This window comes from Rhamphochromis sp. 'chilingali' (genome assembly GCF_963969265.1).
Source record: "Rhamphochromis sp. 'chilingali' genome assembly, chromosome: 5".
Lineage (NCBI taxonomy): Eukaryota > Metazoa > Chordata > Actinopteri > Cichliformes > Cichlidae > Rhamphochromis > Rhamphochromis sp. 'chilingali'.
The window spans coordinates 42,280,863-42,305,018 of NC_137932.1; the positions used below are offsets into that span (position 1 = coordinate 42,280,863).

General features: G+C 41.3%; 3 protein-coding genes across 7 annotated transcripts in view; 2 read left to right on the forward strand and 1 right to left on the reverse strand.

Annotated features, from left to right (window-relative positions):
• Positions 1–2,875, forward strand: part of spata1 (spermatogenesis associated 1) — an 8,137-nt gene extending 5,262 nt beyond the window's left edge. For all 5 annotated transcript variants that reach the window (XM_080881722.1, XM_080881720.1, XM_080881721.1 and 2 more), the window contains 7 exons: positions 488–653; positions 733–793; positions 928–1,039; positions 1,111–1,236; positions 1,361–1,536; positions 2,317–2,415; positions 2,541–2,875. In XM_080881722.1, coding sequence (XP_080737848.1) covers positions 488–653; positions 733–793; positions 928–1,039; positions 1,111–1,236; positions 1,361–1,536; positions 2,317–2,415; positions 2,541–2,696 — 896 coding nt within the window. In that variant the 3' untranslated portion in view covers positions 2,697–2,875. The remainder of the gene's footprint in view (positions 1–487; positions 654–732; positions 794–927; positions 1,040–1,110; positions 1,237–1,360; positions 1,537–2,316; positions 2,416–2,540) is intronic.
• Positions 2,876–2,935: 60 nt separating this feature from the next.
• On the reverse strand, positions 2,936–8,508 carry ctbs (chitobiase, di-N-acetyl). The gene is made up of 7 exons (XM_080881726.1): positions 8,189–8,508; positions 5,974–6,112; positions 4,937–5,145; positions 4,477–4,648; positions 4,287–4,384; positions 3,867–4,028; positions 2,936–3,351 (listed from the first exon to the last, which is right to left on the reverse strand). Exons 1-7 carry the CDS (start codon positions 8,300–8,302, stop codon positions 3,163–3,165), a joined length of 1,083 nt encoding a protein of 360 aa, XP_080737852.1. The 5' UTR covers positions 8,303–8,508; the 3' UTR covers positions 2,936–3,162.
• Positions 7,626–21,808, forward strand: vtg2 (vitellogenin 2). The gene is made up of 35 exons (XM_080881716.1): positions 7,626–8,169; positions 12,715–12,878; positions 13,200–13,220; positions 13,322–13,473; positions 13,571–13,822; positions 13,923–14,084; positions 14,174–14,322; positions 14,410–14,560; positions 14,649–14,806; positions 14,885–15,050; positions 15,127–15,252; positions 15,338–15,556; positions 15,665–15,882; positions 15,977–16,074; positions 16,162–16,286; positions 16,414–16,518; positions 16,629–16,748; positions 16,836–17,019; positions 17,116–17,209; positions 17,303–17,488; positions 17,587–17,737; positions 17,819–18,035; positions 18,135–18,913; positions 19,003–19,047; positions 19,127–19,195; positions 19,287–19,493; positions 19,577–19,719; positions 19,907–20,045; positions 20,149–20,278; positions 20,390–20,573; positions 20,665–20,759; positions 20,853–20,947; positions 21,074–21,239; positions 21,380–21,541; positions 21,633–21,808. Exons 2-35 carry the CDS (start codon positions 12,839–12,841, stop codon positions 21,740–21,742), a joined length of 5,418 nt encoding a protein of 1,805 aa, XP_080737842.1. The 5' UTR covers positions 7,626–8,169; positions 12,715–12,838; the 3' UTR covers positions 21,743–21,808.
• Positions 21,809–24,156: the final 2,348 nt, after the last annotated feature.

Here is a 24,156-nt window from a genome sequence, read left to right on the forward strand (position 1 = left end):
AAATAATAGACGGTGCACAAGAGAGGTGAAGAAGAGAGTGCAAACAGGGTGGAGTGGGTGGAGACAAGCGCCATTTGTGACAGAACAATGAAAGCAAGAGTGAAAGATGGACAAGATTAGAAATGAATACATTAGTGGGACATCCCAGATTGAGCAGTTTGGAGACAACGTTAGAGAGGCAAAGCTAAAATGGTTTGGATATGCGCAGAGGAGGGAGAGTTGATATATGGGACAAAGAATGTGCAATATGGAGCAACTAGAAAGGAGGAAAAGAGGAAGACCTCGGAGAAAGTTCATGGATGTAGTGAAGGAGGACGTGCAGAGGGTTTGTGTAACAGAAGAGGATGCTAGGGTGAAATATGAGTCGCTGTGGTGACACCTAGAAGGAGCAGCCAAAAGAAGAAGTCGTCGTCTTGTATTTGATGCAATAAAATGTCTATTTGCTGAAACTCTTAGAAAAGACAGATGCAGGTTTTTCTGCTTACAGATTTCCAGCAGTGTGTGGCTGATTCAGCTCAGGTGAAGGAATTGCCAGAGAAAGAAGAAACCTGCAGAAAGAAGAAACATAACCAAAGAGGAAACAGAGCAGCCAGACATTCAGGAGTGGCGGAGTCCCTGGAGGACAGAGATTCAGGCTTCTCCCTAACAGACGGGTACCGAGCAGCCAGCATACTGACCTAAAAACTTCTTACTCCATGGACACGACTGAAACTACTTGTGTGTGTTTTTCAGGGTTGGGAAATCAAAAGTGGAACACGCGCTGAAGTCCATCAGAAACAATCGAACAGCCAGGGTAACGTGTGACATTTAGAAAAAACACAAAGTATATCTTGGTTACATGATCGTCTCCTTTTCAGTGCTCTTTGTAAAACATGGATCCACAAAAGAAAAACACTTTGCAGGATAATCTTCTGTTTTTCTGTGAAGCTGTCAGAAAGCCTAGCTCCGTTGTCTCAGCCTGCCGTATCACCACCTTCAGGTTTAGACTTGGCCACAGTCACCCATGAAACGGCTGCTTCTCCAGTCCTTCACACAAACAGTAAGCCGGACGTATCTGCAGGCTTTATGCTGATTGTTATTAGTACAACTGACGGGCTTTTTATTTAAAAGGGGAAGAACTAATCAGTGAAATCAAGCTGGTACGGGAGGAGAGAAAGCAGCTGGAGAGGACGCGACAAGAGCTGCTGCGAAAGGGGAAAGACTTGTTAGCCCAGAACAGACACCGCAGGAACCAAGGTCAGCACCAGTCACCAGAGGTTTTTAATTATTCCCCAATCTGAGTTAAAGCGCTAACAATTTAGTGAAACTTTTTTTTTGTTGAAGTTGTTAACCAATTTGTCTCCGTCCTTTTAACATAAAGCACGTGACAGCTGGAAAAAGAAATATTTTGAAGCCAAGAAGGCCACAGCGCCATTGGACGAGAACTTGAGAAACTTGAGACAAGAACTGGAGACGTTTTACAACAAAGTCCTGCATCAGCTGCAGGCCCGAGATAACAGAGCAAAGCCCAGACACCAAGGAAGATCCTCCATGAAGGTACAATCTAACCACACGATTCCCTTCTTTTTTTAAATGCATCTTCAGTATTAATATTAAAGTCTCAGTGGCTCAGTTTCAGGTCTGTACAATGAACCAGTCGTTACTTACACCTTGCTAGTTCTGGGCTGGACCCTCTTTTGCTTTCAGAACTGCTTTAATTCTTTATGCACAGATTCAACGAGATGCAGGAAACGTTCCTCAGAGATTTTGGTTCATATTCACAGTTCTGCAGATTTATTGGCTGCACATCCAGGATTTGAATTTCCTGTTCCATCACATCCCAAAAACAACACTCGGCTAGGCCGTGGTGTTTAAAAAATGATGAAATGGTACTAACAGGGGCCAGTTTCTGACCCTACCATCCGAGCGTTGCAGCAGAAATAGAGTTGAATCAGACCAGGCAAAACTTTTCCAATCGTCTAATGGTTCCATTTTGGTGTAGCCTCAGCGTCCCTCAGGAGCGGCAGCCAGTGTGGCGTTCTTGCTGCTGTAGCCTTCAACCAAGCATATAATAGTTGAAATAATTTGTTGTCTTTCTACCAGCAGTCAGGTAGTAAATGATAAATCATCTTTTTTCCCTATTCTGACGCTCAGTTTGAATTTCAGCAGCTCATTTCGACCTTGCTTACATGCCTAAACGCACCGTTTCTGCCATATGATTGGCTGATTTGGATATTTGTGTTAACGGGTAGTTGAACAGGTGTATCTAATTCAAATGGCCACTCACCCATAAACAGTTTTCCACCCATAAACTTAATGACGGACTATCCCTTACAGAATGAGCTCATCATTCAGATCATGACTGAGAGCCACGAGATTGACAACCTGAAGAGGAAGGTAGAAGATGGCAAGATGAAGCTGGTGACGGAGATAAAGGTAAGTGATGTATGAAAACTGTTAAAATACCTGAGCTGGTTGGTCAAGAGACCATCAATAAAATCATCTAATCACGGCGCACAGCAGAGCTCATTTTCTTGTGTTTCCTATGAATGTTTTTCTAGTTGAGAAAACAGGCGGCCACTGAGCTCAGAGCCCTGAAGGCTGAGCTGGCTCAGAAGAAGAGTCAGTCATCTCATCCCGGCCTGATGGGAAATACTCCACGGCACGGAGCACAAGTCCAGAGCAGCGCTGCCCAGTTCAGAATAAACTGCACGTGAAAAACCCGTTTTCTGGTTTAATTATTTTGGACTTGAATGCATCTTTCTAATTAGTTATGTTATTTGATTGGACCAAAATAGTTTGCATTGTTTTATAATGTCAATTTAAGTTTGGGTTTCTCAGATGATGTAAACTCTGATGTGCTGAGATAACAAAATTCCACTGCTTACTCTGTAATTTCATTCAAAGATTTATTAGAAACAAGTTTTATTTATTTAAAAAAAGTGCATAAATCTCAGTAAGCTCAGTGTAGGGACGTTTAAAGACTGGCTTTCCTTTTTAGAGAATCACAGTTATTTCGCTTAGCAAAGAGGAATGTAACCCAGTCAAAGGCAGCAGCAATAAAAGAAACAATTAACTCTCAAGTGCAAGTATGCCTCGAATACCCCCTTTACTGCTACAAAGGGAGGTGTTGACTTAGCAACAAACAGAGGCGGGCTCTGGGATGGTTTGTCACATGCACAGCTAGCATCCTAAAAGAGCGTTCCACATCATTGTTGTCTGTTGCCTGGCGACCGGATCGTCACTGTAGTCCAAGATGTTGGCGTTCCACATGCCAATACCCCTCAGGCCCTTAGACATCACCGAATCCGCCTTTGGGCAAATACTCTGTGGGTCATCGTACCAAACTTGATGGATCTGTCCGTCCTGGTCCTGAGGAAAGAAGCAACAACATAAATTTGATAATAGCGCCATCTTGTGGTCTGAAAAGATTTGTCCATCCACCCTGAGGGCAAATAGCAGAAATGTTTCTAGTTGTTTCAGAAGGCTAATTCCTTCCGTTTGGGAAGTGACACTGCTGTACTTTAACAGTGCATCCAGATAAACGGCTCTTCCCTGAAATACAAGCGCCACGCAGGCATGAAGCTAGTCAAACTTAAACAAAGAACACAAGCCTGAAGAGATGATCATATCAGTCGAAATCTTGGTTTGCATATTAATATTTGTTTTAAATATTAACTGGAGCTAAACAGTGCACAGATCCTTTCTTGCACATATTGCCTTTTTGGTCCGAGACCTAAAACATTTCGCCTGGAAGCAAAAGAACTAAAACCCAAATATTTAAATGCACATTTAATTTTATAATTAATTGAACACCTTATCCATGCGTTTGTATACTTCAAGAAGAAAAAGGATTTATCCTTAAAATATGAAAGAAAATTGAGCACCTTGTAATTGAAGTAGGGAGCCTGCTGCTCGTCGTCCCAGAGGCTGCCTGACATCGAGCTGTTGACCTGCTTCATGAGCCACTTGTACGGTTTCTGTTTTCCAGCCGCATCGCTGCAAGGAACTCCACGGAAAGGCACTTTCTCTATAGAGCACACGCCCTCCTGGTGTGAGAAAAGAAATGACGGTGTGTTATAATAACAGGCAGGAGTGGCCTCGTATTATATCACATATGGCCCACACTGGGCAAGGTTAGTAATGCTATCGGCTAATAACCTATAAAAATGTCATTATCCCGCCTTTGTTCAGCCTAATGAACAACCTCGTGTCCCCATTCGAGGAGACACCTTTTCACTGGTCTTCAAAAACCTTCAACAACAAACGAATCCTCACTTTTATTTTTTTAATGAACGATCTCTTACCTGGGAAAAGTTGAGGCATGGATAGTCATAGCCGTACCACGGCACTCCCATCACTATCTTCTTTGGACTGATCTTCAGATTCAAATACTGGTCATAAGCTACAAAGAACGACACCGAGTATTTCATGTCATTGTCTCAAGTAGATTTACAACAACATGCCTTTCTCCTGTTCTACTATAAAGCCACAAACCTTCGAGTGTCTGACGGAGAGGAGCGTTTGCCATTGCAATGCAGTCGCCGGTGATCTGGCTCTGCTCGTCGTAGGACATCACAAACAGCAAGTCGCAGGATTCGGCAATGGTTACGTAATCATAGCAGCGCTTATCAATGCATTTTGGTGACCAAGCGACATCAAATGAGACCTGAGGAATCAGGAAAAGGTAAACATCAACGGGATGATGATTTTAAAATCACTCAGAAAGTGCTCATAGGCCTTTTTTCATTTACCCAGTCTTGCCAAAAGACTTTTTATCTGATTTAGTGCTCAGCTCAGATAAAATAATTATAGTGGATGATGTGCTTGTAACGATATAGAAAAATAAGCACGTCCTGTGAAGACTGGTGAAGCTGGGTTTAGTATGGATTTCAAACTGAGAGACTGGCCTTGGAAAATGACCGTTGTCTCCGAGTGCCCAGTCATTCCGCTTTACCTGAGATCCTGGGATCTCCCTGTGAAACATCTCAGTGGTCTCTTTGACCAGAGATGTTAAGGCATAGTACTCCGGTGAGCCCTCTTCCACAGCTTGTTCAATGTCTATGTTAATCCCGTCCATAAACTGACTCTTGGCCAACATGACCTTGTCTGTGATCCACGCAGTTCTGTTGTCCTGGTCCACAATGTAGGAGAGGGGGACGTCGCCTTTACCCAATAACACAAAAAGATAGACAAATGTACAAAAACTCAATGAGAAGAAGCACCACATACAGTACCGTGCAAAAGTATTGAGCCACGCCTGGTTTCTTTATATCCAGACTTTCTTGCAATTCATTTAAGTTGTCTTGAGCAACAGTCTTTCTTTGGACATTTGGACGATTGTTCACTCATCAGTCCTTGTATCTGATCGTTTTCAGACGCTGACCTATGAATCACTCGGGCATAAAATGCAGCTAATTCAAGGGATGAACCGGGGTTGTGTCTACACATAACAATCTGTCAGAAAAAAAACAACACATTTTAAATATTATCTTTAGGCACTTTGTTGCCAATCTGTGGCAAAGACGCATAAATTGTTCTAATTTCTTTATCTACAACTATGAATCCAAATTTGAAATTTGTATTTTGCTTCAAACCATCACCAGTATGAAGAGGAGGAGGTCAGGAGAGGTGTAGAGCAGTGAGTGTTGACAGAAAGAAATCGTGTTTAAGAAAGTTCAGGTTTTTTTGCTGAGAAATAAAGGTGGTAATACCGAATATTGACTTTCAAGCTTGTTAGAATTTTAAAAATCTATTTGTTCTTTGTGTATTGTGATTCCATGTATGTTTGCATATGTTTCAATAAATTTCCTATTAAAATAAAAAGTAGTGAGCGGTGCTGCTGTGAACTGAACAGTCACAGGACGTAAATAGACGTAAATGGAAAAATGAAATATGGAATTATCACAACATCAGTGCAAGTACTGAGAGATATTTAGTTACATGTAGGTAAACTCCAGTCAGCTCTTAGTACAATAAAGAAAGTTATCTTACCTTTGAGGACGACCCGTGCGCCTTTGGAGTGAGCGTAACACATGAGCTCAGCATCATATTTTCCAAACGCTGCCACTGTTGTTACCATGCTCCAGTTGTAGGATTTCCATGTCTTCCCACCCACGTCAAATATAAACACCTGAAAACGACGCACACAATTAAAACACATACAGTGGCATAATAGCAAAGCTAATGATGAGGATTTACTGAAAGGTCAGAACTGTTAAGTACTATATGTGTAAAGGAACATCTGGTATACCTACTGAACAGCTGTCTGAAAAAATAAATCAGAAACTGAAGATTAAAGTAGGATTTACTGATTATCTGAGAGTTATATGGCCGAGTGTATAATTTTGTAACCTTATGATGGTGTTCATTGTTGGTCAAGCATCCCCTGAAAACCAGATTTTAACCTCTGGAGACTTCCTGGTTAAATAGGTAAATGTAGACAAATACCACCTCGTTCTTCTGCACTTCTTCTGTACTACTGATGTCAAATAAACTGTTATTGAAACTATTTGCCCGAATCATTTTTGGTCAACAAAATCCTGCATTCAGCAGAGCAAACATATGTTTATAGAAAGCACTTCACTATTTCACAGTGGAACTTTATGAAGCTGAATATATTTAGCTTTAACAGAAAAGCCCCTGGTGCTCCAACAGGGCTTTGATGTGCCTTGTAAATGGGAACTGAAAATACTGTGTTTAGAGTATTGTTCCATCAGGGGCGACCTCCAGGCAGGTATGGACACATTCTTATCAGCACGGAAGAAACAGAAGAGCTAAAAAGTTCTATTTATATGTTTCATGGCATAAAACAACAACAACAACAACAACAAAATAAAGTGTTGGTGGGATTGTTTTTTTACCCTTACTGGGGAATACTGAAGTTTCCTCAAGCTCCTAAGTAGAAAAAGATTCTGGGGGTGTTTTCTTAATTTTTAATGGCCTGTGGTTAATAGATGCAGCATTAACCACAAGCATAAAATTAAATTAAATTAAATGAACAGACTATGTTACCCAGATTTATATAAACTCAGCACAAACGGTAAGCAAATGTGTGTTTGTGCGATAGCAGAATAAGCTGTTTGGTATTCGTTTTTCATGGGCACAACCCACAAATGCACAAATATCCCTTACAAATGTTTCACCATTTACGAGGAAACAATCATGCTTTTCACTGATATACAACAAAGAAATAATGAACCAAACACAAACTTTAAAGGGCCACATATTCACCGTGTTCTCCTGAGAGCACGTAACGAGAACAGTGTGTGATGATATGGGGCTGGACTGCGATTATCTGGAAACCAATACGAGGTTCAGTGTGTGTGCGGACTATTGAGCTGGTCCCTGGACACACATACGAGCTGGGAGCTCGCCTAACTGGGAGCCCTGTTAGTTTCACCTGAGGATGGTCTCTGAGAGAGAGAGTCAAACAGCTGTCAAACGAATCTGGGCCACGAGCCTTATAGTTTTACACCTGTAAGCGACACTAAAGAGGACTGGTAGTGTCATGTAATTAATATATCCTTAGTGCTTATTTTCTTTATTATATTGTTTTATGTACTTTAATAATGAAGGTTTGTAAAGCAAGGCCACTTTTGACTCATAAACTGTGCTCAGCCAGACTGAAAAACAGGACGTTAGTGTAGAAATATACAAGTATATTAATAAATACAGGAAGCCAGACAGAAAAGAGGAACTTGTACCATATAAGGAGTGTTTGTATCGAAACTGTGTGACGTGTAAAGTACCGAAATAACACCTGTATGTGAGACGTTTTTAAATTCTAATGTTAGAGCTTTGGGCTGTGCAGGGCTCTCTCTCTCTCTTCCGGAAGATGATTGAATAAAAAGAATTATAAATGGTTTTGACCACTATGAGTCGGGCTTTCTCTGTTCTATCATGGGGATACTGAGTCACACCTCCATCACAAGACCAACTTTTATTATTACAGTGGCGACAGCACCAAGCAGCAGCCTTAGCTCATTGCCGTTGTTGCCATTTGTAATCAGAGTAAACCCGCAACGTTTCACCTGTTTCCGATGAGCTTTTACATCAGCAGCACCAACACTTACGTGATTTACGCCACCACACTGTTTGTAAAGTGTCTCAGATGTCTCTGGCTGCGAGCGATGAGCGGAGGGTTCAAAGGTTTTTTGGTTTTTTTCGGCCAAGTTTTAGCAGCAACAGGTTGGTCAACTAAGTTTACCTCGAAGTCTTTCTCCTCGCGGATCTGCTGGCAGAGCTCCGGTCTCTCACACGGACACACGCTGGACCTACAGGCGGTCAGGAGCGAGCACAAAATCACAAGAAAGCTCAACATTTTTAGCAGAAAGAGGAAAGTTTTAGCGCAGAGTGAACCCGTGCGACTGTGAGCTGCCCTACGGCGTGCGAGATGGGACAAACTTATTTGTCATTTATTTGTACAGCTTCAGAAAACAAAGTAATCCAAGTCGCTAGAAAAATTTCAAATAGATATATTTCTATATTACAGAAAAAGCGGGCCAGGCTGCCAACAGAGGTCAAAGTAAACCAGGCAAATATTGACAGATTTGAGTTCAGGGGCAGAACACATCTCCAAATGATGAACTCTGATCTAACCTTCCCAATTATGATATGGGTCAATCTGACCCATTATCACCCTCTCTTCCTTTGATCGGTTACACAATGTGTCTTTGTCGCTGCATCAAGTGTTATTCTGTTCGGATCATCATAAAGAACCACATAAATACTTTACAAAGAAACTCTTGAAAGCTTTGATATTTAATGTGAGTCGTCTCTTTTTATTTGCAGGCTTTTGAGGGAACTTAATACAGGTATTTCGAGTGTCGTGCTTCCTTTGGCCTTTTATTTAAAAAATAAAACAAAACAAAAAAACACTATATACAGTACTTCAATTGAGATGGATCCCAGTTATAGTTATCTGTGAAGCCAGATTACAACAACCATGTGTCTTAACCAAAAGTATACATGTCCTAAAGACATAAAGGTCTGAATGGTTTGTTGTAATTGGTCTATAGCTGTGCTCCAGTGCTATTGTGACACATCTTTGAAGTAATTTTTTAGTGACATTTATTCTCTAAGATGCATGTAAAACAAGTTTCTAGGACTGTCTTCATTTATGTGTGCAGAATTGTCAAATAATAGCAATATTGTAACTCCTTATCATCAGTGTTTCCTTAAAAGTCCCTAAAAAGTTGATCCAGGGCACTGCATCAAGAGCACTCCCTCACTTTTCACAAAACTCAGCACATGTGAACTAAAATCATCTGTTCATGAACAACAGAAAAGAAGAATTTAAGGATTTTGAAGGCAATTTAACTGGTCGAAATGAGGAGACCTTTACTGTAACAAAGAGATAAGAAAGTAAACATCCAGCAGCTAAGGGAGCAATATCAGCATGTGATGACCTGCACACCATCTGCCAATCAGGCCGTCACAGGAGAGCCAGCAGATGTCAGGAGTCCAATGAAAACCCTCTGTGTGTACGTGAGGGTGAGGAGGAGGTGTTTGCTCCCAGTGTCACCCTCTGCATGTTGTTCCCAGCAATCAGCACGCTGTGTCCAGTTTTTAGTGCATCTGAATGTACAACTGTCTGACATTTTGGCAAAAGCTAACCTGCTAAAGATGTTGGGCACCAGATGAAACGATGTGTTTTGTACTCGGGGTGTAATAATGTGGCATTACGTGAACATTACAAATTGTGGTGTTTGTTCAAACGTGAAATTTGCAGCTTTTGTTTGGCTTCAAGAACAGCTGGTCATGAGCAAAACACTGAATATCTCTAAAAAGCAAAAATAAATAAATAGATTTAGATGAATTGATGTTTTTTTCTACCCGATTTTAATTATTGAAAATATAAAAATGAGCTGGTGAAATAATTTTGGAATTAATTTTTCTTTAGCAGAGATTCAAATCTACTTACAGTTTTATCCAGCATTGCTGGGCATCGTTATTTATCCATTTATTCTTTATAATTGTATATAGAATAATAATTGCATCTCAACAGTATAAATAACCCTGTAACACTTGGATTAATAATTTTGCACACAGTTTACTCACACAAACGCACACAAAAGTTAAGTTAAAAACAATCAGAGGTGTTGGGGTGGGGGATACCAGATTATTGGAACATGTGAATTGCTTGTAGAACTTCATTTAAAATATTATAAATTTATTGTGTGTACAAGTCAAAAAGGGGAGGGGAGGGGGGCAGACCTGAAATTAGCCTGTGTCTCATAATGGCTGGGAAACGTGACCTCGTCCTCATTCACTGACAGAGACAAATGAAAGCGGCACCAACAAACAGGCCAGGACTTGTTTACACTGGCTGGTATCAGCCTCAGGACTCACACTGAGGGTGATAAGAAGTAGTGATGGGATTTCCGGCTCTTTTTAGAGATCCGGCTCTTTCGGTTCGGCTCACTAAAAACAGCCGGCTCTTTCGGCTCCGAACCGGCTCTTCAGGTTGTTTTGTTGCTTTAATTAATTTATTATTAACAATAATATAAAATTATGCACAAAAGGAATTACTAACGTAAAAACAAGTGGTTTTATTTATATATGTTTATATATAAATATATGCGGTGGCCCCTAGAGACAAAACACGTACAAACTCCAAAACACATTTCTAGCATGAACTGAACTTCCAAAGCAGAGCTACTAGATCACTTAAATTACACAATTGAAAGCATGTGTGTATTGTTTGTGTATTTATACACAGGCACTCATATATATATTCAAATGATTTAAAAAAAAAAGTTCATTTACCTGTTATTACCACACAACACAATTAAATATAAATTATAATATGAAAACTAAAAGAACATGCATATTCTCTGTCATATGGACCTGCATGAATAAACTTTCTCAATCCTTTATCATCTGCAACCGAAAATAGTTGTGGATGATTACTATACCTTTCTAATGTTGTTGTCCCTGCCTCTCTTTCTCTCTCTCTGGCTCTGTTCCTGTGCTACTGAGTGTAACTACCGCCCCTCCCCCCTCTGCCCAGCGTAAAGCACAAGGCCCGCGTGCAGAGTGAAGCGGGAAAAAAGTGCGAGAGAGAGGCTGAGAGAAAGAAAGAAAAGAAAAAAAAAAAACCACGTGACGGCTCGCGATAAGGAGCCGGCTCGCGTCGTTCACGTCAAAGAGTTGGCTCTAAGAGCCATTTCGTTCGCGAACGACCCATCACTAATAAGAAGTGTGATGCAGAAGAATAGGTGTGGTGATTTCATTGTCACACTTTGTGTCTGATGCTTGTAGACATGAACCTTTTCCTTTTCCCCTTTGTTAATAATAATGGATTGCATTTATATAGCGCTTTTCGAGACCCTCAAAGCGCTTTACAATTCCACTATTCTTTCACTCTCACATTCACACACTGGTGGAGGCAGCTATGGTTGTAGCCACAGCTGCCCTGGGGCAGACTGACAGAAGCGAGGCTGCCATATCGCGCCATCGGCCCCTCTGGCCATCACCAGTAGGCGGTAGGTGAAGCGTCTTGCCCAAGGACACAACGACCGAGACTGTCCGAGCCGGGGCTCGAACCGGCAACCTTCCAGTTACAAGACGAACAGCCAACTCTTTGAGCCGCGATCGCCCATAAATAAACATAGTGGTGCTAACCCCATCTGAATGAAATATTCTTTCTTTTGTATTATCTGCAAAATAATTTTGCAATTCACAAAATCATGAAGTGTGAGTGTGTTTCACTGAAACAATTTCCATCTAAATGAGAAAACACAGATCAGTTAATAAGTAGTTACAAAATGCCATCAATACATGTGGATACGTAGTGCCTCAATAAGTCCTGACCAGTCTGTGGTCTGAATCCTTTTTGAATTTTCTGTTAGTAGATTTAAATTTAGGGTTTTTTAATGAGTTTTATTGCTTTTTGTTTCTTGTTCTAATATTTATCAAACACATTTAGAGAAAACATATGGCCTTAATGTATTGAATTTTTTAAAACTACACTGCATTTGAATTTGTCACTCGACTCTCACTTATTTTTTAAGTATATTAATGGCCTCTGAAAATGTGTGCATGAGCTTTTATATCTGTTGATGCCTTATAAGCTGTTCCTGGCATCCCAAATCCGCCCCAAGACAAAACAGAACTCACAATTTCAATATAATTTTTTTATTACTCATTTGAGTTTTATTAAATTAGATAATTTCTTTTCTTTTCTTAAAAAAACCCGTGACAGCGGTTGTTAAGTCAACATGTGTTGGCTTGACTTTTGAAAGGTGCTCTTGGTCATGGCCAGTCGCAGGAGCAAGATGACATGACTGTGAAAAAGTCGCCTGCCAGGGCACACTGACATTTCACTGAATTACTAAGTGGAAACAAATCATATCTGCGAGAGATAATTATTTAACCTTTGTCCACCTTTGTTTAAAGCATCTCACCAAAAAAACCAATGGTTTGAGATAAATCGCTTATTGAAAACAGTGGACACATAAAGCTAATTCTAAGGATGTTGAAATATTGGTATGCTAATATTTCTATTCATTCATAAATTAAAATACCTATGAAAATAGCGAAATGCTTAAGATTAGAAAACCGATTGTGTTTAAAATGTGTGAAGTGCTATAGAAGAAAAACATATTCTTGTAATTGCGACATTGGGAAATCTCTGGAAATTTGTGAAAGGTAAGAGCCAGGTCAATACAACTTGTCACATCTGTGATGTTTCCTATTAGTTTATTTACTTTGTCTAATCTGTATGATCAGGGCATGGTCACATCAACACCAAAGACAGCCGGCATTTAGTTAATGATACATTTGATGGGCAACGTCAGCAAAAAATCTGCTTAAAAAGGACGCCTCTGCCTGCAGATCCTCACATCCACCAGCCATGAGGGTGCTTGTACTAGCTCTTGCTGTGGCTCTCGCAGGTGAGTAGGAATTATTTACAACTAAATGTTGTTAAATTGAACTAAAAATTCATCTTCTGAAAAAACAGTCTTTTTTAAGAATTAGATAACAACTAAGAATAAGAATTTCAATAGACTTGCAGCTGAGAAGAATTGTTACTGCCAGTGCTAGCAGTTTAATGCTGCCAGAATATAACAATGCTAATTGCCAAATGTTAAGCACATTCTGGCAAAATAGCATAAATTTTATATAAATTAGTATCATTATCCCTTTACAAATTCTCTTCCCTATTTCTTGTCATTTGTGACACCAAATTAACATTTATTCTTCTCCTGTTACAGTGGGGGACCAGTCCAACTTGGGTATGTTGTTGTCCTGTTATGTTAAACACAAAAGGCAGTTAATAGAGAAAGCTTCTCCCTCATCTTAGAAATGCACTTTGTTTCTTTTTCTGTTTTTACAGCCCCAGGATTCGCTTCTGTTAAGACCTACATGTACAAATATGAAGCGGTTCTTATGGGCGGCTTGCCTGAAGAGGGCCTGGCTCGAGCTGGGGTTAAAATCCAGAGCAAAGTTTTGATCAGTGCAACAAGTGCCAACGACTACATTCTGAAGGTACAGATCACTAGGCAGAATTAAAATGAAAGATTATTGAAACAGACAACTTGAAACATAGCTTGTTTCTCTCTCTTTCTCCTCTTTTTTTTTGCAGCTTGTAGACCCTCAGTTGCTGGAGTACAGTGGCATCTGGCCCAAAGATCCTTTCCATCCGGCCACCAAGCTCACCACAGCCCTGGCTACTCAGCTCTCGACACCGATCAAGTTTGAGTATACAAATGGCGTTGTCGGGAGAGTGTCTGCACCGGCTGGTGTCTCCACAACAGTGCTGAATATCTACAGGGGAATCATCAACCTCCTGCAGCTGAATGTAAAGAAGACACAGAATGTCTATGAGATGCAAGAGGTACAAAAAAATTCGCTTTCATCAGGTCCTTCATACAAAATGCTTGAACACTGACGGAAAATAACAACAATCTATATTTTGATTGTATTTCGTGATCTAGTCTGGTGCTCACGGTGTGTGCAAGACCAACTATGTCATCAGGGAGGACATGAGGGCCGAACGCATTCATCTGACCAAGACCAAGGACCTGAACCACTGCCAGGAGAAAATCATGAAGGACGTCGGCTTGGAACACGTAGAGAAATGCCATGATTGTGAAGCTGTAAGGGCATTTTCTAGTTGTTTCATAATCTCTCTTCTAGAAGTCTTCATGCTGGCAGTTTGAAGATTGCGTTGGTTTTATAATTGCAGAGAGGAAAGAGCCTGAAGGGAACTGCTTCCTATAACTACATCATGAAGCCAGCACCCAGTGGTTCTCTGATTATGGAGGCTGTTGCTAGAGAGGTCATCGAGTTCTCACCTTTCAACATTTTGAATGGCGCCGCTCAGATGGAGTCTAAGTATGTGGTTTAAACTAAAATATTATGCTTCATTACAGATTTATAAGCATCGTGCCACATTGATTGAATGATTATCTCCCCTCACAGGCAAATTCTGACCTTCCTGGATATCGAGAACACCCCCGTGGATCATGCCAGATACACCTATGTTCACCGCGGATCCCTGCAGTACGAGCACGGCAGCGAGATTCTCCAGACACCCATCCATCTTCTGAGGGTCACCCATGCCGAGGCTCAGGTACTGCAGCATTTACTTGGAAAAAGCCTTTTCTGAATTCACCCTGTATCCACAAACCTTTTCATCTGGATTGTTTGTTTCCTCACAGATTGTCAGCACTCTGAACCACCTGGTAGCCTCCAACGTGGCCAAGGTCCATGAAGATGCCCCTCTGAAGTTTGTTGAGCTCATCCAGTTGATGCGTGTGGCCAGAGTCGAGACTATTGAGTCCCTCTGGGCTCAGTTTAAATCTAGACCTGATCACAGGTAAGTGCAGCTTTGATTCAGTAAAGGCCCAAGAAACTAACATGACACGGATAATGGGATTGTACTCCTCTTTCCCAGGTACTGGTTAATGAATGCTGTCCCCCACCTTCGCACTCATGCTGCTCTTAAGTTCCTCATGGAGAAGCTCCTTGCTAATGAGCTAAGTGAGACTGAAGCTGCTATGGCTCTCTTGGAATGTCTGCACTCTGTGACACCTGACCAGAAAACCATCGAACTTGTCAAAGTATTTTTTTTAAGCTTTCCTATATATTTGCAGTGACATGAAATCAGTTTTATATTGTGTCTTCACCACTTTTCAGAGCCTGGCTGAGAACCACAGAGTGAAACGTAACGCTGTGCTCAACGAGATTGTGATGCTGGGCTGGGGCACTGTAATTTCCAGGTTCTGTAAAGCGCAGCATTCTTGCTCATCTGATCTTGTGACAGTATGTATTATTTGAACATGTTTCATTCTGCTAAAGTTCAATTTAGACATCAGTGGCTTTAATGTTTTTTTACATTCTTGCACAGCCTGTACATAGACAAGTTGCGGAGGCTGTTGAAACAGGTGACATCGATCAGCTCACTGTCGCTCTCAAATGCCTGGATAACGCTGGACATCCTGCTAGCCTTAAGACAATCATGAAGTTCCTGCCTGGCTTTGGCAGTGCTGCTGCCCGAGTCCCACCCAAAGTTCAGGTCGACGCTGTTCTAGCTCTGAGGAGAATTGCAAAGAGGGAACCCAAGATGGTGAGACTACATTTTCTGATTCCTACCATCAATAGCAATAAATATACTTGAGACCTATTTTGTGTGCAGTGTTCAGTTGGGGCTATAGTAATCGGTCTTTCTCATTAGGTCCAGGAAATAGCTGCTCAGTTGCTCATGGAAAAGCATCTCCACGCAGAACTCCGTATGGTTGCTGCCATGGTGCTCTTTGAGACTAAGCTCCCCGTGGGTCTAGCAGCTAGCATTTCCACAGCCTTGATCAAAGAAAAAAACCTGCAGGTCGTTAGCTTTGTCTACTCTTACATGAAGGCCATGGCCAAGACCACATCCCCTGACCACGCTTCTGTGTAAGAACCTAAATGATTTTCATGTTTCTAAGATGCTTTATATCTATGCATGCTAGTCTATCGAATCTCAAATATCCCCTTGTTCTATTTTAAGTGCTGCAGCATGTACTGTTGCCTTGAGGTTCCTCAACCCCAAATTAGGCAGACTGAACTTCCGCTACAGCCGAGCCTTCCATGTGGATACCTATAACAGTAAGACGATAGCAGATAAATAACCCGCTGTTGCACACCTTAGATTTGTGCATGTGGTGTGATGATGTTTATCCATTTGCCTGCCAGATGCCTGGATGATGGGTGCTGCCGCCAGCGCCGTCTTCATTAATGACGCTGCAACTGTGTTACCAAGAATGTTTATGGCCAAAGCCCGTACTTACATGGCCGGAGCTTATGTTGATGCTTTTGAGGTAAGACGTTTAAATGTTAAGTAAGTAACTAAAAAAACACTCGGCAATGCAATTCAATGGCTTCAATATGTAAACCATACATTTTTCAGTATCTGCACTCGAATGCATTCAATAACGTACTTTTCAGGTTGGAGTGAGGACTGAGGGAATCCAGGAGGCTCTTTTGAAAAGACGACATGAAAATTCTGAGAATGCAGACAGGATCACCAAGATTAAACAAGCCATGAGAGCTGTAAGTTGAACTACTGTGGCAAGAGTGAAAATGGGATTCTGAGGCACATTTTCTTTATGAGAGCTGACTTTTCTTTTACTTGTTTTTAACCTAATTTATTCCCACAATAGCTTTATGAGTGGAGGGCTAATCCTTCGAGCCAGGCCCTGGCCTCTATGTATGTGAAGTTCTTCGGACAAGAAATTGCATTTGTCAACATTGACAAATCCAAGGTTGACCAGCTTATCCAGGTACGGTTTCTCCCACAGCCTCATATGGTTTCTTAGTAATGATGCATTATGTTAAGTTGAAACTAATAAGCAACGTTGCCTTCACAGTTTGCAAGTGGACCTTTGAGAAACATGTTCAGAGATGCTGTAAATTCTATGATGTCTGGTTACGCAACACATTTTGCTAAACCAATGCTGCTCGGTGAGCTCCGTCGCATCCTTCCCACCACTGTTGGGTTGCCCATGGAGATCAGCCTCATTACATCCGCTGTGACTGCTGCATCCATTGAAGGTAAGTTTCATTTGGACAGTTTACAAGTTTACAAAAGGTAAAAATATATTGATATTGATATGAAAAATATATTGTTCTCTTGTGTTCTTTTGCTAGTCCAAGCCACTGTGTCACCACCTCTGCCTGTCAACTACCGGGTTTCCCAGCTTGTGGAGTCCAATATTCAACTGAGGGCTACAGTTGCTCCAAGGTACACAACAGCTTGAGAAGCTTCTTTTCCGCAGTTTAATGAATGAATTCAGAGATAACTCTTAATGAATAAATATTTTCTGTCTTTTTGCAGTGTTGCCATACAGACCTATGCAGTCATGGGTGTGAACACCGCCTTAATCCAGGCTGCAGTGATGACAAAAGCCAAAGTTTACACAGCTGTTCCTGCACAGATGAAAGCAAGGATTGATATTGTTAAGGGCCACTTCAAGGTTGAGTTCCTGTCTCTCCAGGGCATTAACACAATTGCATCTGCACAGTATGTTCCATCCTTGTCACTAATTGCCATGCATTTCAAAGATTTTTGGTCCTTTTCGGCATCTGTTTTTATTGGGTGGGGTTTTTTCTCTCATACAGCGCTGAGACGGTTGCCATTGCGAGAAATGTGGAAGACCTCCCAGTCGCAAGAAGCACACCACTGATGTCATCTGAAGCTGCATCACAACTTTCAAAGGCCTCTCTCAACTCAAAGATCTCCAGAATGGCATCATCTATAACTGGTGGAATGGTAAGTTTGGTTCACTTGCCTCCTATTTTCAACATTTAACTTTTTGAAATAAACGTGGCGATCTCTGCTGTGGTTTTACAGTCTGCGTCATCTGAAATCATTCCTGCTGACCTGCCACGTAAGATTGGGAGGAAAATGAAATTCCCTAAAACCTACAGGAAGAAAGTCCGTGCTTCAAGCAGAATGCTAGGATTCAAGGCCTACGCTGAGATTGAATCTCACAATGCTGCCTACATCAGAGACTGCCCTCTCTACGCTCTGATGGGAAAGCATGCTGCTTCTGTTAGGATTGCTCCAGGTGAACTTGAAGTTGAAGCTTTAACCTAACAAATTTGCAAAACATTGTGGAAAAGTCCTGTTTTTGTTTTTAATTATTATTCTTTAATTTATATTCCAGCTTCTGGACCAGTCATTGAGAAGATTGAAGTTGAGATTCAGGTCGGAGATAAAGCAGCAGAAAATATGATTAAAGCGATTGACATGAGCGAAGAGGAGGAAGCTCTTGAGGATAAGAATGTCCTCTTGAAAATCAAGAAAATACTGGCACCTGGTCTCAAGAACACCACATCATCTTCCTCCAGCTCCTCCAGCTCCTCTTCATCCAGCTCTAGCTCCAGCAAGTCTTCTTCATCCAGCTCCCGCTCCAGCAGCTCCAAGTCATCCAGCTCTCGTTCCCATAGGTCTCGCTCCAGAAAGTCCCAGTCTAGCAGCTCTCAGTCAAGCCGCTCTCCCTCAAGCTCTTCCTCCTCTTCCTCCTCTTCATCATCCAGATCTTCTTCCAAGTCATCTTCCAGATCATCTTCCAGATCATCTTCCAGATCATCTTCCAGATCTTCTTCTAGGTCCTCCTCTCGCTCCAGACCTAAGATGGCTGACATTGCTGCTCCTATTATCACGACGTCCACCAGAGTGAACAGCTCCAGTGCTTCATACTTGCTCAGGACATCTGGCAGCAGCAGCAGCAGCAGCAGCAGAAGAACCAGAGTGAACAGCTCCAGTGCTTCATACTTGCTCAGGCCACCTGGCAGCAGCAGCAGCAGCAGCAGCAGTAGCAGCAGCAGCAGCAGCAGCAGGAGTAGCAAGAACAGCAAGAACAGCAAGAACAGCAAGAACAGCAAGAGCAGCAACAGCAAGTCATCAAGCTCTAGGTCCTCTCGGCGCAGTGCTCAGTCCAAGGTGAGTCATCCTCTCTTCGCAGCATGCAGACGTGTGTGGAATTTTATGGAATGTGGGGCACTTATTTTACAATTCTTTTCCTATTACAGCAACAACTGCTGGCCTTGAAGTTCAGAAAGAACCACGTCCACAGGGTAATTATTAGGCATCACATCAAAGCTCCGTCATGTCTTCTGTTTAAGCAGGCTAAATGTGTGGTTTCCTTGTTTGCAGCACGCCATCTCCACACAGCGTGGCAGCAGTCACAGCAGTGCCCGCAGCTTCGATTCCATCTACAATAAGGTGATCAGTCAAATGAAGATATTTACGGTGTTACACATTAAACTGGGAATAAACATAATTATTAATATCAACCTCTGGTTTTCACTTTTAGGCCAAGTACCTCGCTAACACACTCACTCCTGCCATGTCCATTGCAATCCGTGCCGTGAGAGTCGACCACAAGGTCCAGGGATACCAGCTAGCAGCTTACCTGGACAAACAGACCAACAGAGTGCAGCTGATTTTTGCCAGAGTCGCTGAGAAGGACAACTGGAAAATCTGTGCCGACGCTGTGCAGCTGAGCCCGCACAAGCTGATGGTAAACATAATGAACTTATGAGGAAGTAACCAACTAAAATTAGGTATGATGCTTAGGCTTTAACTCACTGAAATTTATTTTAGGCCAAGATATCCTGGGGTGTTGATTGCAAGCAATACTCCATCACGATTATAGCTGAAACTGGTCTTTTGGGCCATGAGCCCGCAGCCCGCATGAAGCTGAACTGGGACAAACTGCCAAGAAGCATAAAGCACTACGCAAAGAGGTAAAGCTGTGGACATTATTTCGATTCATGCATATAATCAGTGCTTTTATCAAAAAGCTTTTGCAGACATTTTGCAGATGGCAGTGCATAGCAATTACTTTCTTCTGACATCCTCTCGAACCTGTCGTTTGTACTGAAAACTGATAAAAGCTTTATAAAACACTCAGTAACCTTTATGCTTGTCTAGGGCATGGAAATCCATGGTCCCTATTGGTCAAGCATATGGAGTAAACTACGCAAAGGCCAAGAATCCTCGTAATCAGATCAAAATGACTGTAGCTGTTGCTACTGAGACAAGAATGAATATTGTGATGCACACACCAAAGGTACAGTTTTGTTGCCCCTTCTTCTGTATGCACTGAAAATGTTTGCAATGCACTTTGTCACTCAGAGTGTTTCTAACTACTTTCTGACTGTTTAATATTCCAGGCGATCCTTTACAAGCGTGGGATGTGTCTACCTGTTGCTTTACCTATTGGAAACACTGCCGCCGAGCTGCAAGCATCCCGGGACAACTGGGCTGACAAGATGTCCTATTTAGTTACCAAAGCTAACGCAGGTAAAAATATTTTAATGTTTTTTTTTTAACAAAAAACAACAACAAAAAAACCCAAAACAGATTTCATATTTCTGTGATTTGACTTGTGATTTCCTTTTCGTTCCATTTCAGTTGAATGCTCCCTCATCAACAACACACTGACCACATTCAACAACAAGGAAGCTAGAAATGAGCTGCCACACTCGTGCTACCAGGTCTTGGCTCAGGATTGCACACCAGAACTCAAATTCATGGTTCTGCTGAAGAAAGACCAAATACAGGATCAGAACCAGATCAATGTTAAGATTTCAGACATGTAAGAGCAGCCAGGATTTATGTGGAAAAGAAATAATGGTCAGCCTGTGAGCCAAAAAATAATCATATGTATTTGAACTGCTTCTCAACAGCGATGTGGACATGTATCGGAAGAACAACGCTATTGTGGTGATGGTTAACGGAGTTGAAATCCCTAAAAGCAACCTGCCATACCTGCATCCATCAGGTTTTTGTTTTGTTTTTTTAATTTAACAAAAATATTGAACTGCCAGATTGTGCCATTTGAAACCATGCTTATACATATTTGCACTTACTTTAGGTAAGATACAGATCAGACAGTTAAATGAAGGCATTGCTCTCATTGCACCCAGCCATGGTCTTCAGGAGGTCTTCCTTGGCTTCAACGAGATGAGGGTAATACAAAAAAATGCTGATAATACATATATCTAATATGCATATTTATTATTTTCTGAGGCAATTTCCTATTTGTATACCTGCTTTAATCTACATTGTACTAATATCTGAACTTTTTTATTTCAGGTTAAAATTGCAGACTGGATGAAAGGAAAGACTTGTGGAGCCTGTGGAACGGCAAGCGGAAATGTCGGAGATGAGTACCGCACACCCAGTGAACAGGTGACCAAGGATGCCATCAGCTACGCCCACTCCTGGGTTCTGTCTTCAAACACCTGCCGTGATCCCTCCGGTAATCCTTGCAATATTTCCTTGACCTTTCTCTAAGAGAACATTACCTGCAATGCAAACTGTCACAACACAAACAATGAATATTTGGCATCAAACAATGCACACATACAATACTTACCTTCACCTTCTACACTCTTCCAGAGTGTTCCATCAAGCAGGAATCTGTGAAGCTGGAGAAGCAGGTGGTCTTTGAAGGTGTGGAGTCCAAATGCTACTCTGTTGAGCCTGTGCTGCAGTGCCTGCCCGGCTGTATCCCAGTGAGAACCACTACCGTCAACGTTGGCTTTCACTGCCTGCCCAGTGGTGAGTTGCAAGAAAGCTTCTTTGAAAAACATTATCTCTGTTTTAGTATCACGTACAGTCTCCAATCACTTCTCTTTTTTCACTGTTGCAGAAACAACTGTGAACCGTTCTGGTCTGAGCAGCTTCTTCGAGAAGAGCATCGACCTGAGGGATACTGCAGAAGCCCACCTGGCCTGTCGCTGCACTCCTCAGTGTGCTTGAGCTCATTGCCTTCGGCCACATGACATTTTGTTTTCTGTTTTAGACAGGTGTTGTTAATTAGCTTTGGCTCAACTTGTAAACTTAAATAAATTGGAAAAGCATGTGAAGCATGAAACTGTTGTGCTCATCTTTTATTATTATTATTATTATTATTTCCTTATTCTTTATTATAACAAAACATAAATAAGATCAACTTAATTTGTCCCAAAAGTTAGTCACAGAAACCAAAATTTGAAAAAATGCAACATGACAAACAGATGTCAGTGAGGTCAAGTCTACTCAAAAGAAGCAAAACTGAATAGAAAAATTAAAGAAAAGTAAAATAAATAAAATAAATCAAAATCAAATGCAATAAAATGTTATGTGAAAAGCTTGATATAATACAGTAAGGAGCTCAAAATATTAAAATCTTAAAGAAATGCAATAAATACAAAAAAAACCCAATAAAAATGTAAATAAAATACATCAAAGTGATTTTACAGAGTAAGATTAAACTAGATAAAAATGGATTACTAAAGAAACTCTAAAAGAAATCTGCTCATCCTCTTCTTGTATGTATTTGTTGCACATTTTGCAGTAACATGAAATCTTTGTAAGCACAGTAGTCATGAGCTCACATTAAAATTACATTTGTAATACAACCTAAGCAGTTTAGGAACATTTATCATGGTACAAGTGAAAGAGACCCTTTTAGTGCACTCCTTGATTTGTGGAAGGTTGGCTTATTCACATCATTATAATGTAGCCGTAAACAGGGACCTGTCTACAACCTGCCCAATAAGTATAGCATGTTAAGTTGCAGAAAGCAACACAACATGGGGCGGTTTGTTTACAAACTCAAGTCTAACTTGTTTTTTGTTAGAAAAAATCTGATTGTTACATGCTTAAATTTACACAAGTTTACACTGTCACGAATAAAAATTTAAACCTAATTTTTTATGATTTGTTGGGTTAACCCTCTGAGGTCCAAAATATAATTGGCCATTTTTGACTACGTTCAGGGCTGGACTGGGACAAAAAATCGGCCTTTGAATGAAAACAAACGCTGTTGTGACAGTGATGTACAGTCTTATTGGTATTTATATATGATTTCTATACGTTTTACATCAGATAAAAACTTTGGTTGTAAGATTCAGATAATTATTTATTAAAAATTAGACATTTAAAATGAGAATAACAAAGAAAAGTATTTCGTTGTGCCGCCCTTTCCCTGTGTCCAGGGCTGGGCGCTCAGGTATGTACCAGCTCACTCCCGGTGACTACTTGGCAGGGCCTGGTGCCTGTTGCCTGGTCAGGCCTCTTCCGGGGCAAAGGGGGCCCTTTGGGCCTCCGGCCTCTGGGCCGGCGGCTCAGTTCACTCTGGCTTCTGCTCCGTGGCTACTGGGTGACCCCTCACCTGGGGCTCTCCTCAGCTCTTCCCAGGAGGGTGGCACGGATGCCCCTCCGGTGGTCCTCCTTGGGTTCTCAAACTCTGGGGCCTCTGGATGTCTGGGGCCTGGATCTCCTCCATGCCTGCTTCATGCCCTGGGGGCGGGGCTATGGCTCTCTACATCCTCTAATGACAAAACCACTTATTAGGTTTAGAAGGAAATGACTTTTTCTACATGAGGTAAAGTTGGAGCTGTTTCCCCAAACTAAATGAAATCATCATTTAAAAAACTACAATCTGTATTTACTCTGAACATCTGTGTTAACATTTGAAATTGGAAACATGTAAGTGTAACAAACATGTTAAAACATAAGAAATCAGGAAGGGGCATGTATAGGAATTTCTTTTACTTATGTATTAATCACATTATTTTATTGTATGATGCCTTGGTGCCACTGGATTTTAACATGTCTCACACTCATACAGTAAGACAAATGGTGGGGGTCTAGTAAGGAAGTTGGGGGAAGCAGAAAACTCCACAGGAAGAGTCTTTTGTCTCTTTGAGGACTCTGGGAGGCAGCAAGGGAGTGTGAACCTTAAGGTGTGAAACAGCTGTGTACTGCCTTTTGTTCCTGGAGATATTTAACTGAGAGCCATGCTGGGCTCAGACTCTGCTGACCGTCTGTCCCGCGGTCATGCAGGGACTTCATCAAGCTTGGTTGTCTGTTCTTTGTGTGTTTGATCAAAGAATGTTAGCTACCGCTCACCGCTCGTCTGCAGGCTTTATTTAAATGGAAAACTTCCACAACAGGCAAAAAAAAGCTTTTTGCTAAAAAAAAGATTCAGAGCAGAAGTTTTTTGCACTGCATTTTAAAATGAAAACATATTGCATTTATTTACAATTAAAGACACAGAGCAGAAAGTGTGTTACTGTTTTACATCCACAGACACACAAGAAAAGAAGCAGGCAACATGTAAAGTTATGGCAATTTTATTTGTGCATTTCAGTTTTTAAAAAACAAACAAACGTCCCAAGAAGAAGAAT